Source organism: Acomys russatus, unplaced genomic scaffold, assembly GCF_903995435.1.
Source record: "Acomys russatus unplaced genomic scaffold, mAcoRus1.1, whole genome shotgun sequence".
NCBI classification, from domain to species: domain Eukaryota; kingdom Metazoa; phylum Chordata; class Mammalia; order Rodentia; family Muridae; genus Acomys; species Acomys russatus.
This window is the reverse complement of record NW_026131852.1, coordinates 96,308-111,217: the sequence shown is the minus strand read 5'-3', so window position 1 is coordinate 111,217 and position 14,910 is coordinate 96,308. Positions and strand designations below refer to the sequence as shown.

The 14,910-nt window shown below is 39.3% G+C and overlaps 1 gene segment (V, D, J or C); it reads right to left on the bottom strand.

Moving 5' to 3' along the window:
- Positions 1–13,360: 13,360 nt before the first annotated feature.
- Positions 13,361–13,868, bottom strand: LOC127186573 (Ig heavy chain V region VH558 A1/A4-like). The segment is given in 2 exon segments: positions 13,361–13,719; positions 13,802–13,868. Coding segments are annotated over 2 exon segments (402 nt in total).
- Positions 13,869–14,910: the final 1,042 nt, after the last annotated feature.

The following is a 14,910-nucleotide window of genomic DNA, read 5'->3' as shown; positions in this document are numbered from 1 at the left end:
TATACAAAAATAACATGGTAACTGGTATGGGGCAGTCTACAAGAGTGCTATGGTTTGAATAGATATGGCATCCACAGACTCGTGTGCTTGAATGCTTAACCCATATGGAATAGCACTAATAAAGGTGATGATTTGTTGGAGGAAGCATACTGCTGTCAGGATAGTGTTTGAAGCTCCCTACGTTTAAAATGCACCCAGGGCAGCACAGTCTCCTGCTGCCTGAACATCAAGATATAGAAGTCACAACTACCTCTGCAGCACCTTATATGCCCCCAGCCATGAAGATAATGAAAAACCAGCACCATCTGTTTCCAGGCATGATGATAGTGGACTGAACCTCTGAAATTGAAGCAAGGCCCAATTTAAATTAAAAATAATAAAACAACATTCTTATGTGTTCAGAACAATAATAAAATGTATTCAGTAATTATATTTATGGTTTCTACATTAGACATAAAAATAATTTCTATACTATCAGTAGTGTTTGATATTTGATCTTTTTAAGTTATACATTTTCAAATAATAATTTATAAAATTACTGAATTTCACTCCCTCACTCCCATTTGGTCCAACTTCATAAGTCCCCATAGGCTATCAAAGATAGTAGCAATGTTTAAAAGTCTGAAGTCTCTTCTGAGAGTCATGTAATCTTTTAACTGTAATCTCCTATGAAATCAAAATTTTAAAAAGTCACATACTTACAAAATACAATGACACAGTATATACATCATCATCCCAAAATGGAAGAAAATGAGGACAATGAGGTAATACTGGACTAAAGCAAGAGCAAAAGTGAGGTGAAAAAACTCTCCATCTCAATGTCTGATGTAAAAAATGCTCTTCAGATCCACAATCCTTTCAGTTTTGTTGACTTCGTCATATTTCTTACTCCTGGGCTATTTTCACTCCCTGATAGTAGCTCTTTGCCTATATTCCATGACTCAGTTGTAAATGTAACTTTTATTTCACAGGTGTAATTGCCATCTCAGAGGTTTACTGCTGAATAAGCACACCCTTTCTAATTCATTCTGAACTCTGGCTGCCTGGTTCAATTCAGCTGTTCTGGCTCAAAACTCCTGTCCAAGCTGACTGATTCAAACTGGCTTCTCTCACTTCTCACTGAATTGCTCTGCTTTGTCTTCTACTAACTTCAATAATATGGTTAGATCCTCTTACTCTTCACTCTCTGACTCTTTCCTTCTTCACCTCTGTCTACCCTTTTCTCTCTGCAACCTGTCTCTCTAAACTTGTCCAGGTAAAACTGCGATACACCCATACCAACACCCTCTTTTATCTCCATCACTTTTCTAAGAAACCTCTTTTTGTTAAGTGCTGTTTTTTCCATATACATTTATATTATTATACATGTATAAAACAAAATACATACAGCTGAAAGACCCAGGTGACAATCATGAGTTCTATAAATGTTACATTCATAGTGATTTGGCTATTTGTATTTGTCAAACTTGAAATAAACATTTTTACTGTCTTTTTGAGTCTAAATTTCTGAATGAAATTCAATATCTACCTATCTCATCTCTATTAACTTAACTCTTTAATCTTGATAAAAAAAAAAGTCTTATCCCCTTAACTTTATTTTTTTCTCCTCCTTTAACTCATCTTGGATTGTAATGACCTCCATACACACTTACTTTCATGTGCTTTCTCTCATATAGAAAGAAAAATAGAAACAAAGAAAGCAACAGCAGCAATAATCCAATGAAGTACATTTTGCATGGCCAAATTACTTATGATCATGGGGCTTTTCCTGAAATGTGGTTGGTATATTCAGTGTCACTCCACTATGGGAAACTGCTTTCTCCAGAAGATAGAAATTGTTAATGTCTTCACTACTAAGGCTGTAAATTAGTGCCCATTTCTGCTACTTCACACATGGGTTTTTATTGCTTTAGCTTCTGTAGTTCTTGTTTATATTGTCACAGTTTCTGCAAGTTACTATAGTCATCTGCACTATTGTGTCTGAAAAACATTGTTTCCTAGATATTGTCTACAATCTCTGCTTCTTACAACCATTCTACGCCCTCTATGGCTGTCGCTGAGTATTGAGCCAAGGGATATGACAAAGAAATCTCATTTAAGAGTTAGCATGCCAAAGTCTCTCCCTCTCTGAAGGTTGTTTAGTTGTGGGTTTCATGTTGCTATTCTTAGACAAAGCAAGGAGAGGAGAACTTAACCATGTCTTCATAATCTCCTGGGTTGAACCCATGTTCTGTGTGACCCCTGGTGGGCATGAGCAGCCTCACAGTGAGGTTTTTGTCCAGGTTCACACTTAAGTTCCCACACTGTGTATCTAGCACAGTAATAAGTGGCTGTGTCCTCAGATCTCATGCTGCTCATTTGCAGGTACAGAGTGTTCTTGGCATTTTCTCTGGAGATGGTGAATCGATCCTTCAGGGACGGTGCATAATTTATGGTGCTGCCATCATATTTAATTTCTCCAACCCATTCCAGGCCCTTCCCTGGAGCCTGACGCACCCAACTCATCCAGTTGTTACTAAAAGTGAATCCAGAGGCTTTACAGGAAAGTTTCAGAGAGCCCCCAGGCTGCACCAGGCCACCGCCAGATTCCACAAGCTGTACCTCACACTGGACACCTGAAAGCACAGAGAATCCTGTCAGTAAACTACTATAAAAGCTCATATCTATACTGCTCATCTCCACTTACACACACAGTAGCATGTCTTCGCCATGCATTACCTTTTAACAGAGCAACAAGGAAAGCCAAAATAAGCCTGAAATCCATGCTATGTCCTGTGTTCCTTGCTAATCACTGAGTAAGAGGACCTGTGAATCCAGGGCTGACCTCCTTTGCCTAAGCTTCAGGGTCATTGGTGGGGTCATTTTAATGAGAATGGAGAGACCTTATTTGCATCTCTTCCTGCTATAAAGAAAGTTCTAAGGCTGGAGCTAAGAGATGAAGAGTCCTAGATTGTTTGTAAATGTGTTGGCAGAGTCTGGCAATAAAGATAAAGGTGGGAATGTTTTATAACACAGTGTGATATGTGGAAGCTCCAGTTTAGAAAATATAGAAACCCAAGGTCACAGTAGAAACTTTGCAGCATAGAGGGACTTATACTGGCAATAATAAACCAAGCTGGTAAGGAAAGACCAAGCAAAGACTCCAGGAAAATCCATCCACATAGTACCACTTTACTCACAAGTAGCCCAAGGTCATTTGTGATGACATATAGCAAACTTCAGATTGTTCAATATTTTGTCCATAAAATTAAAATAAATAGAATATAAGATAATGAGGGCAAACGGCCAAATTGGAGGTCAAAGTTGGAAAGCCAACTTGACACACCCAAAATGTAAATATGAAAAACAGGGGTATGTGAACATTTTAGCAAAAACATATCTGAAAAGGAATCAACTTGATGAGAAGCACCTAACCTCAAACTGAGACATCTAAGGACATAAGCAGGTCTGTCTCTCTACATCTCTGTCTCTGTCTGTCTGTCTGTGATGTAGTCTTAACAGAAGACAGGAGAATTTTCACATAAATTGAAGGTGAAATGAAACAGAAGAACAGATGAGAGGAACATATCACATATCTTCAGCATGTTAGATAATGCTTATTTTCCTCCAACAATACCTTTTAGGATACTCATAAACCAAGGGCTTTAGAACCGGAACCTCCATTCCTCAGCACTTGGTGGAGGAAAGTGACCATAGCATGCTGTATTGGATCTGAAATTCAAGCCTAGAGAGAAACATGGAGAAGTGGAATTGGTTTAATGTCTCTGATTTTGTAATTATATTAAAGTATAACTACTGTCAGGCTACGGAATAGCTCAGCAGATAAAATCACACACCACAAAATAGTGACAACCTAAGATCAGTTCGAGAACCCACATAAAATGCATATTGTGTTGGCAAGTATGTATAATCCTAGCATGCCTACAAAGAGAGGCATGGTTCATTGAGAAATTTTGTCCATTAACTGATGGGAAAGCTAAAACTGGTATATATAGTGCAGAGGCAGAAAACCCTGTAACAGCTAAGAGGAAGGAGAACACACCTTCTGAAATGTTCTCTCACTGCCATACTATGCTCTGGTATGTGTTTACAGCAAACACAAACACACACACACACACACACACACACACACACACACACGAGGGAGGGAGAGAGAAAGAGAGAGAGAGAAACTAAAAAGTAACTAAAGAGAGATTATTTAAAGTGTAACTACTATAAAAAGAAGAAACCAAATAGCCAAATAGGAGTGGTAACACATGCCTTTACACCCAGCACTTTAGACCAAGTTGACCTTGAACATACAGAGGTTTTCCTGTCTCTGTGTCCAGAGATCTGGGATTAAAGGCAAGCACCACCACAGTTCCTGCTGACTGTAAAGGGCAAGAAAGCTTCTTTTGCAGTGGTATAGATGACTGAAGACTCACACTTCAGAAATATGGTCATAGAAGGCTTCAGTGACAAGCCCTACCCCTCCAAAAAATGTAATAGCCTAGATAAAAAGTCACTGATTTCTTTAAATTTGTCATAAAGATGCCGAAGAGTAGCTCTATAAAATTGATGGATTCAAAAAAGGTTCAAATAGGGAAGAACTGAGTTGTAATTAAGGAGCTGGCCACTGAGAGTTTGACAATACTTTATTGAGTACATGGGCAACACAACAACACTAGACTTGCAGGCAAAGTCAAATGCCCATTTCTGCAAAGACAGGGTAATCAAGTCCTTAATACTTCCTGCCTCACAAACATGTCTGTCAAACATACTGGGCCAGAAGGCTGAAGATGATTCTCTAATGTTATAAAAGTTTTGGATGGCTGTCTAGATAGCAAACTGTCTCTGTTATGTTTTTTTTTCATTTTGGAAGTTGCTATCCTGCTTTTCCTGTTTACTCAAGTAATTAATTTTATTCCATCTGAAGACTATGGTGTGGTTAAAGATTAGATTGTTATAGTTTTACAATTAAGCTTAACTGTTTAGGAATTTAAAAAGATGTTTTAAGGTCTAGATAGATGTTTTAGGTTAATAAGATAATAGAAAATAATTTAGGTAGAAAATATAAACTCTCATAGATAGGATAGATAATGGTTTCCCTAGTTTGCCTAATGCATATGAACTAGACATTGCAAATGTAAATATTACCTGACAGTTTTCATAAATCTGCCATAATTACTATTGTATATTAGTTTATTCCTGAAAAGGAGCATTTTATTGGACTTAAATGGGGAAAAGTTTGGCATAATTTTCTTTGGACTCTGTATAGATTACCCTTGTTCATTCAAATGCCGATTTCTCTACCCCACTATTTGGTTTCAATCTGAAAATTGCATTGTGCTGATTATTCTATCTCATGTCACCATTTCTTTTCTGAATTGCCAATACTAGCCAATGCTGAACAGTAACAGGGAATAGGGTGGGAACTTTGATCTAGTAAGAGGAGGAGAAAGAACAGGAAGGAGAAGATGGGGCCATGTGGAGAGGACTGGGAAGCATGAGGAGAAACAAAATGGACCTAGGATGTGAGTAAAAAGCAAGTATAATGTGGGAAATCTGAATTGGAGGAAAATATACTCATTTGGACATTTAAATGGAGTAATTGGCTGATTCAAGATGGCAGTGAGCAGGCTGGACCTTGTTCAGAAACGGGTAGCTAAATGCAGGCAAGGCCCTACCTACTGAGGTGATTGGCAGGGTACCAGAAGATCTGGACAATACGAGGTCCAGGAGGAAAAGAGAGCAGGTGCCAGGGCTGCAGCCACCAAGCCAGTAAACAGGAATGCAGACAAGGCCCCACCTACTGAGGTGATTAGTGTGGTGACCCACCTACAGGTATGATTGGCATGGTGCCTGGAAGATCTGGACCATACTAAATCCAGGGAAAACAGAGAGCGTGTTTCTGGGCTCACCAGCCTGCAAAGAGTCCCAGAAACTGACAGGAGACCAGGCAGTTGGGGATACACCCTCCAGCTGCAGTGCTAAGGCTGCACTTACAGTTTGTCTGATCTGTTCTAAGAATTTAGTGGAAGGGTGCACACTTCCCAGCGGCAGGACAGGTGCCCTCCATTGTTAACCGGGAGCTTTGTATCTGAGACTGACTTGAGGGTGTTGTATCTCCAGGCTGGAACTACTGGCCTGGGAAAAACGCAGGACAATTGGTGGCTTTGATACCAGACCAACCCGCTAGTCCTGAGAAAGCCCCAGGGGACAATGTCCAGGTGAGCGTGAGTGCAAAACCTAAAACCAGAGCCGAGGGTGTTGGCCTCACCTGCACCCCCTATTTTCCTCTCAGATCATTCGTGGGTCCATTGCCCCAGGGGGAACAGGTAATTTGGATCTGAGCCTACCAGTCCACAGAGAAATCCAGGGCCCTCACAGGGTACCAAGCAGCTGTGGATATTGCCCACAGACACAGTGCTAAAGTGGTACACCCAGGTGGTCTAATCTAAGAACTTGGAGGAAGGGTGCACACTGCCCAAAAGTTGGACAGGTTCCCACCAGTGATAACCAGGAACGTGGTATCTGAGACTGAACTGTGGGCAGTGTAACTCCAGACTGGGGCTATTAGCCCAGGAAAAGTACAGGAAAACAGGTGATTTTGATCTCTGGAAAAACATGCATATCCTGAGAAAGCCTCAGGTTCTGGAAATGATTGCAATGTGAGCACAAAACCAGAACTCTGAGCCAAGAGTCTTTGCATCAATTGTGCCTCCTGTCTTCCTCTATGACCACCAACGGGCATGCTGGCTCAGGAGGAATGGAGAGTGTAGATCAAGCACACCAGCCCCCGGAGAGAAGCAGGGCCCACACAAGGTCTCAGGCAGCTACAATCACACCTCCAGCCACAGCTTTAAGGCTTTCCACTGTGGAGCAGATATGCCTGTGGGCATGTCACACCTGCCCACCTTCTGTCTCCCTCTCTGGACGCTCAGTGGGCTTGTTGGCCTAGGCAGAACAGAGAAGGTGGATCAGGGCCCCAACTTCAGAGAGAGCAAGATGACTAGAGGTGAACACAAAACCTTAAATAACAAACACCAAAAATTAAAATGGCATCTCCAGATTCCAACTATCCCAATGAAATCAACCTTAAGAATTCAAACACAATTGAAACGTAAGAAAACGACCTCCAATTCATAGTAATGAAGAAGATAACGGAGGAAATGAATAATATCCATATCTGAAAACAAATGCAGGAAAATGCAGCCAAACAAATTGAAGACATTAAAGAGGCCTACAGAGAGGGACTGGAAAAAATCCAGGAAAAGACAAACAGCCAGATGATGGAAATCAATAAAACAATTCAAGATCTGAAGGCCCTTAGAAAGTCACTGGAAGAAACTCAAGGAAACACAAACAACCAGAAGAAGGAAATCAGTAAAACGGTTCAAGATCTGAAGATGAAAATGGAAACAATGATTAAAAACACAGACAGAAGAAAGACAAGATCAAACCAACTCAGAGAAACATGCAAGTAATACAGACCCAAGCTTCTCTAACATAATTCAAGAGATGGAGGAACAAATCTTGGCAGTAGAAGATTCTATGGTAGGACTTGAAACAAGCATTACAGAAAATGCTAAATCTGAAAAATTCCTGACACAAAACATCCAGAAATAAAGGACACCATGAAAAGACAAAATCTGAGGATAATAGGAATTGATGAAAGAGAAGACGCCCAGCTCCAGGGACCCGAAAATATCTTCAACAAAATCATAGAAGAAAATTTCCCCAATCTAAGGAAGGAGGTGCAAATAAACTTATAAGAGGCCCATTTAACACCGAATAGAATAGACCAAAAAAGAAAATCCTCCAACCATATAATAACCAAGACAAAATATACAGACAATGAAAAAATATTAAAAGCAGCAAGGAAAAGGGGATAATTAACATTTAATAGCAAACCTATCAGAATTACATCCGACTTCTCAAAAGAGACCATAAAAGCCAGAAGAGCCTGGACAGAGGTTTTGCAAACCCTTAAAGACCATAGGTTCCTGGCAAGACTATTCTACCCAGCAAAACTTTCAATAACTATTGATGGAGAAAACAAGATTTTTCCATGATAAAAACAAATTCAGACAGATCCTAACCACTACTCTGGTCTTACAGAAGTTAATAGAAGGAAAACTCCAAGCCAAAATGACAAATTACAACTGAAACTATATGGCATTTAGATAACTATACTATCAAAAAAACCCCACATAAGTACTCTACTGCAACCAACATCAAAATAATGGGACTTCACAGTCACTGGTCATTAATATCTCTCAACATTAATGGTCTCAATTTTCCAATAAAAAGACATAGACTAATCGAATGGATGTGTAAGCAAGACCCAACAATCTTCTGCATCCAAGAAACACATCTCAGCCACAAGTATAGCCATTATCTCAGGAAAAAGGCTGGGAAAAAGTATTCCAAGCAAGTGGACACAAGAAGCAAGCCGGTGTAGCCATTTTAATAACTAATAAATTAGGCTTTATACCAAAATTAATCAAAAGAGATGAGGAAGTACACTGTGTACTCATCAAAGTTAAAGTCAAGGAAGATGACATCACAATTCTGAACATCTTTGCTTCCAAGACAAGGGCACCCACATTTGTAAAAGACCTATTAATAAATCTCAAACCACACATAGATCTCCACACACGAATAGTGGGAGACTTCAACACCTCACTTTCACTGAAGGATAGGTCATTGAAATAAAAACTAAACCAAGAAGTAACAATATTAACCAATGTCATGAATCAAATGGATGTAGCAGATATCTACAGAATTTTTCACCAAACCACAAAGATTATACCTTCTTCTCAGCACCCCAGGGAACCTTCTCCAAAATTAATAACATAGTAGGTCACAAAGCAAGCCTTAACAGAATGAAGAAGATTAAAATAATACCTTGTATCTTATCAGAATACCATGGTCTGAGACTGGACTTCAACAACAACAGAAACAATAAAAAGCCTACACACATAGGGAAACCAAAAAACTTTCTAATTGATGACACTTGGGTCAGGGAAAAAATAAAGAAAGAAATAGAAGACTTTTTGCTCTTCAATGAAAATGAAGGAACAACATAGCCAAATTTGTGGAACACATTGAAGGCAGTCCTAAGTGGAAAATTCATAGCACTAAGTGCCTTTAAGAAGAAAGTGGAACTATCCCACATAAACAACTTAATTACATAGCTAGATGCCCTAGAGAAAAGAAAAGCAGAAGCACCCAAAAGGAGTAGACATCTGGAAATAATCAAACTCAAGGCTGAAATCAATAAATTAGAAACAAAGAGAACAATTTACAAAGTCATCAAAACCAGGAGCTGTTTTTTTTTAGAAAATTTGCAAGATAGCCAAACTAACTAAAGGCAGAGAGACACTATCCAAATCAACAAAATTAGAAATTAAAAGGGAGACATAACAACACATTGAAGAAATACAAAGAATCATAAGATCCTATTTTAAAGGCATATATGCCACAAAGTTTGAAAATCTAAGGGAAATGCATAATGTTCAAGATCAGATAAACCAATAGTTCTATTTCTCCTATAGAAATAGAAGCAATTATTGATAGTCTCAAAAAAAAAGAAAAAAAGCCCAGGGCCAGATGGTTTCAGCACAGAATTCTACCAGATCTTCAAAGAAGAGCTAATACCAATACTATTCAAGCTACTCCAAAAGATAGAAATGGATGTAACTTTACAAAATTCATTCTATTAGGCCACAGTGATGTTGATACCTAAGCCCAACAGAGACACAACAAAAAAAGAGAAATTCAGTCCAATTTCTCTTATGAATATTGATGCAAAAATACTCAATAAAATACTCACAAAACGAATACAACAACATAACAAAGATATCATTCACCATGACCAGGTAGGCTTCATTCCTGGCATTCAGGGATGGTTTAACATATGAAAACCCCTTAATGTAATCCACCATATAAACAAACTGAAAGGAAAACCCACATGATCATCTTCTTAGATGCAGAAAAAGCATTTGACAAAATTCAACACCCTTTCATATTGAAAGTTTTGGAGAAATAGGGAATACAAGACACATGCCTCAACATAATGAAAGCTATATACTGCAAACCAATAGCCAACATCAAATTAAATGGAGAGATACTCAAGGAAATGCCTCTAAAATTGGGGAACAGACACGGTTGCCCACCTTTTCCATATCTCTTCAATATAATTCTTGACGCTCTAGCCAGAGCAATAAAACAACAAAAGGAGACCAAGGGGATCCAAATGGGAAAGGAGGAAGTCAAATTATCCCTTTTTGCTGGTGATATGATAGTGTACATAAGTGACCCCCAGAATTCCTCTAGAGAATTCATACACCTGATAAACACCTTCAGCATATTGGCTGGATACAAAATTAACTCAAAAAAATTAGTGGCCTTCCTATATACAAATGACATACTTGCAGAGGAAGAAATTAAGAAAGCTACACCCTTCACAATAGCCACAAGCAATATAAAATATCTAGGAGTAACTCTATCTAAGCAAATGAAGGACTTATTTGAAAAAAAAAATTTAAATCTCTGAAGAAAGAGATTGAAAATGACATCAGAAAATGGAAGGAAATCCCTTGTTTGTGGATTGGGAGATTTAACATAGTAAAAATCGCCATCTTACCAAAAGCAATTTACAGATTAAATGCGTTCCCTTTCAAAATACCTAGACAATTTTTAAAGGCATTGAAAGGTCAAATCTCAACTTTATATGGAAAAACAAAAAAGGCAGAATAACAAAAACAGTCTTATACAATGAAAGATCCTCTGGAGGAATCTCCATTCCTGATCTCAAGCTGTAGTCTAGAACAACAGTAATGAAAACAGCATGGTACTGGCACAGCAATAGGCCAATGGATCAAGGGAAACGAATCGAAGACCCAGATATGAATCCACACACATATGGTCACTTGATTTTTGACAAAGAAGCAAAATCTATTCAATAGAAAAAGAATAGCATATTCAAAAAATGGTGCTGGTCTAACTGGAAGTCTACATGTACAAAAATGCAATTAGACCCCTATTTGTCACCATGCACAAAACTCAAGTCCAAGTGGATTAAAGGCCCCAACATAAAACCAGAGACACTAAATCGGTTAGAAGAAAACATGGAGAAGAGCCTGGAACACATTTGCACAGGAGATAACTTCCTGAACAGAACACCAACAGCCCAAGCCTTAAGATCAACAATTAACAAATGAGACCTCATGAGGTTGAGAAGCTTCTGTAAGGCAGGAGACACTTTCAAGAGTAGAAAGCGACAGCCTACAGACTGGGAAAAGATCTTCACAAACCCTACATTTAACAAAGGTCTAATATCCAAAATATATAAAGAACTCAAGAAATTAAACACCACAAAACCAAATAATCCAATTGAGAAATGGGGTTCAGAATTAAAAAGAGAATTCTCAACAGAGAAATATCAAAAGGCTGAGAAACACTCAAAGAAATGCTCGACATCTTTAGTCATCAGAGAAATTTAAATCCAAACAACTCTGAGATTCCATCTTACTCCCATCAGAATGGCCCCGATCAAAAATTCAAGTGACACCATGCTGGCGAGGATGTGGAGAAAGAGGAACACTCCTTCATTGCTGGTGGGAATGCAGACTAGTACAGTCATTTTGGAAATCTGTCTGGCGCTATCTCAGAAAACTGGGAATAGGGCTTCCTCAAGACCCAGCTATTCCATTCCTTGTAATATACCCAGAAGATGCTCCAGCATACAACAGGGACATATGCTCAATCATGTTCATAGCAGCCTTATTCATAATAGCCAGAACTTTGAAACAGCCTAAATGTCCCTCAGTAGAAGAATGGATAAACTGTGGTACATTTACGCTACGGAATATGACTCAGGTATTAAAAACAAAGAATTCCCAAAATTTGTGGACAAATGGATTGAACTAGAAATGAGCATAATGAGTTAGCTAACCCAGAAGCAGAGAGACTCAAATAGTATATATTCAATTATAACTGGACAATAGGCCAAAGGGGATGTCTCATGAAAATCTTTACTTACCATGAAAGTGAGATAGAGGTGAGAAAATCCTAAGGTGAGAGAAATATAGGCGATATTGAAATAGATGGATCCAGAGGGTCCTAGAAACCTACAAGAAGAACACAATGATGGGCAGATCTAGGCCCAGGGGTTCTGCTAGATCTATGGCACCAACCAAGGACAATACGTGCAGTCATCATCAAACCCCTACCCAGACCTACCCAAGAAACCGGACATTTCTCCACAGTTAAGTAGAGACTGGGGACTGACTTTCACATGAACTCTGGTGTCCCATATTTGTCCATGTCCCCTTGATGGGGAGGCCTGATGGCATTTGGAGGAAGTATTGGAGACTACTGAGCAGAAACCTGATAAACTAGCATCATATTCAAGCAGAGGAGGTCCCCTTCAGTCACAGTCATAGGGAAGGGGAATGCAGCAAAAGCAGGAGGGAGGGAGGAATAGGAGGATGCATGGGATGCGATAGCAATTGAGATCTAATATGAATGATTTTATTTTTCAATAAAAATTTAATAATAAAAAATGGAGTAATTACTGCTCAGTATTGTGCTAGGCTAAGTAAGTATGTAATAGTCTGTGTGAAGTTATTCGGGTATATAGGTGGTTAAAGAGTAACCACATATTTATTAAAATTATAAATCAATATTACATACTAAGATAACCATTCAACAGTATGATGTCATGTAGGAGGATCCTAAATGAGCATCACTTTTTTTTCCTTTAGAAAAGTTGACAAAGGCGCTATAGGACTGTGAATAGGAGGGACGATAATGAATGCTCAAAATAATTATTTTTGATCAAGTCTCCAGGCAAATCTCTGTTGGCATACTTTTAAAAAGCCTTTATTATTTTGGGTTCCTTATGTCTTTCTCCCTTTTCCACCCCAATCTGTTCCAACACCCTAACACCAGGTAGGAGAGAAAGAAGGTAAATGGGGAGAGGGATATAGTTGTCCTTAGTGTTCCCTGCTGTTTAGTGTCATTGGGTCCTTTGGGCCAAGTCTGATCCTTGTTTCAGGATAACTCCAACTTCTAGTCAAACTGCATCAACAGCAACCAGGAGTAGCACAGGGATGCACCAGCAGGTTTCTTCTTTCTTGGGGCCCCCGCTCTCCCTTTGGGTCTGGCTTTTATCCCCACTGACAAAGACCACACCCATACAAGAGGAAGTTCACAGCTGACAAACATCACTGGTCCACATGGAGGCAGTTTTCAGCTGTGAACAAACTGGAGCAGCCCCGATATCCCACACCTGGGATTAAAACAAAAACATGTTTATATATAACCCAATACTTCCACAACAAATCTGTCATCTCAGTTTCAGAGCAGCTTTTTATTCCTCCAGGGTTTCTGACACACTCAGAATGTGGTTGCAACACTGTGCATCTCTGGCACAGTAATAGACTGCAGAGTCCTCAGATGTCAGGCTGCCAAACTCCATGTAGGCTGTGCTGGAGGATTTGTCTCCAGTCAGTGTGGCCTTGCCCTGGAACTTCTCATGGTAGCTAGGAACACCACCTCCAGGATAAAACCGTCCAATCCACTCCATCCCCTGTCCTGGCTTCTGCTTCACCCAGCTCATATAGGAGCTGGTGAAGCTGTAGCCAGAAGCCTTGCAGGACAACTTCACTGAGGACCCAGGTCTTGCCAGCTCAGGCCCAGACTGCTGCAGCTGGACTTGGCAGTGGACATCTGTGGAGAGAAAGGCAGAATAGATGGCATTGCCACCCAGTCCCTGTCTCCTTTTCAGTGTTGGAACTGGGGAGCCACTTACCTGTAGATATTACCAAAAGGAAGATGACCCAGCTCCATCCCATGTTGAGGGTCTGAGTGTTCAGTGATTGTGGGGAGTACAGTGATCACACATTGTTAAGGGTTGTGGACATCCCTGTATGTAACAACCAGACAGTCACAAAATTTGCATATTCATGAGCAAGGTATTTCTTAGATAAGTACCTAGTCCAGCTGTAGAAGAAAAAAGAGATGCATTAACCTGGGTTAGGCAGCAGTATGCTGAGGTCCAAGTCCTAATCCTCACTGAGGAAATGCATCCCGTATCCCTTCACTGAGCCCTGTGCAGGGGCTGTGGATGTAGCATCCGAGCCTAAGCTCTCAATAGATTTCTGGCCTGAGGCAGTTTTTCCATTTTGGGACAATGTGATCAGACTGATTTACTGATGGTGAATGTGATGATGATGATATGATGGGGAAATTCAAAAATGGATGAATTTTGAGAATGAATATTTGCCTTTGTAACAGGTTATATACTAAAAAACTCACTCAAATGAACAGAAATATTTACACATCAATGATTATTGCAGCACTCTCTACAATAATTAAATTATTGAAATAAACGATACATGTCTCAAACAAGGATTTCATCAACAAGATGGAGAGAGAGAAAGAGAGAGACAGAGAGAGAGACAGAGAGAGAAAGAGACAGAGGGACAGAGAGAGAGAGAGAGAGAGAGAGAGAGAGAGAGAGAGAGAGAGAGAGAGAGAGAGAGAGAGAGAGAAGTTTTTCATCAGAAAGGAATAAGAAACATACATCACTTTTAGGAAAATGGATGCAATTGGAGATAACTGTACGCATTAAGACCATCTCAGAAGCACAGACATTAAATGAGTACCTCATTAGTAGTTCTTAGATACTCCTTAGTTATCCACAACTATGTATGAAAACACATGATATAAGTGAAATTGACTAGTATAATATAGGGAAACTGGGAGGGCGAAGAACAGGAAGGTTAGAAGTTATGTGGAAAATATGCACAGTGCACAAAACAGTTTTTTGAAAATTCTAAACATACATAAAATTATTATTTCTATATTTCATAAGGTTTTTTATTCTTTGGAAATTTGAACCATGTATGACATATGTTA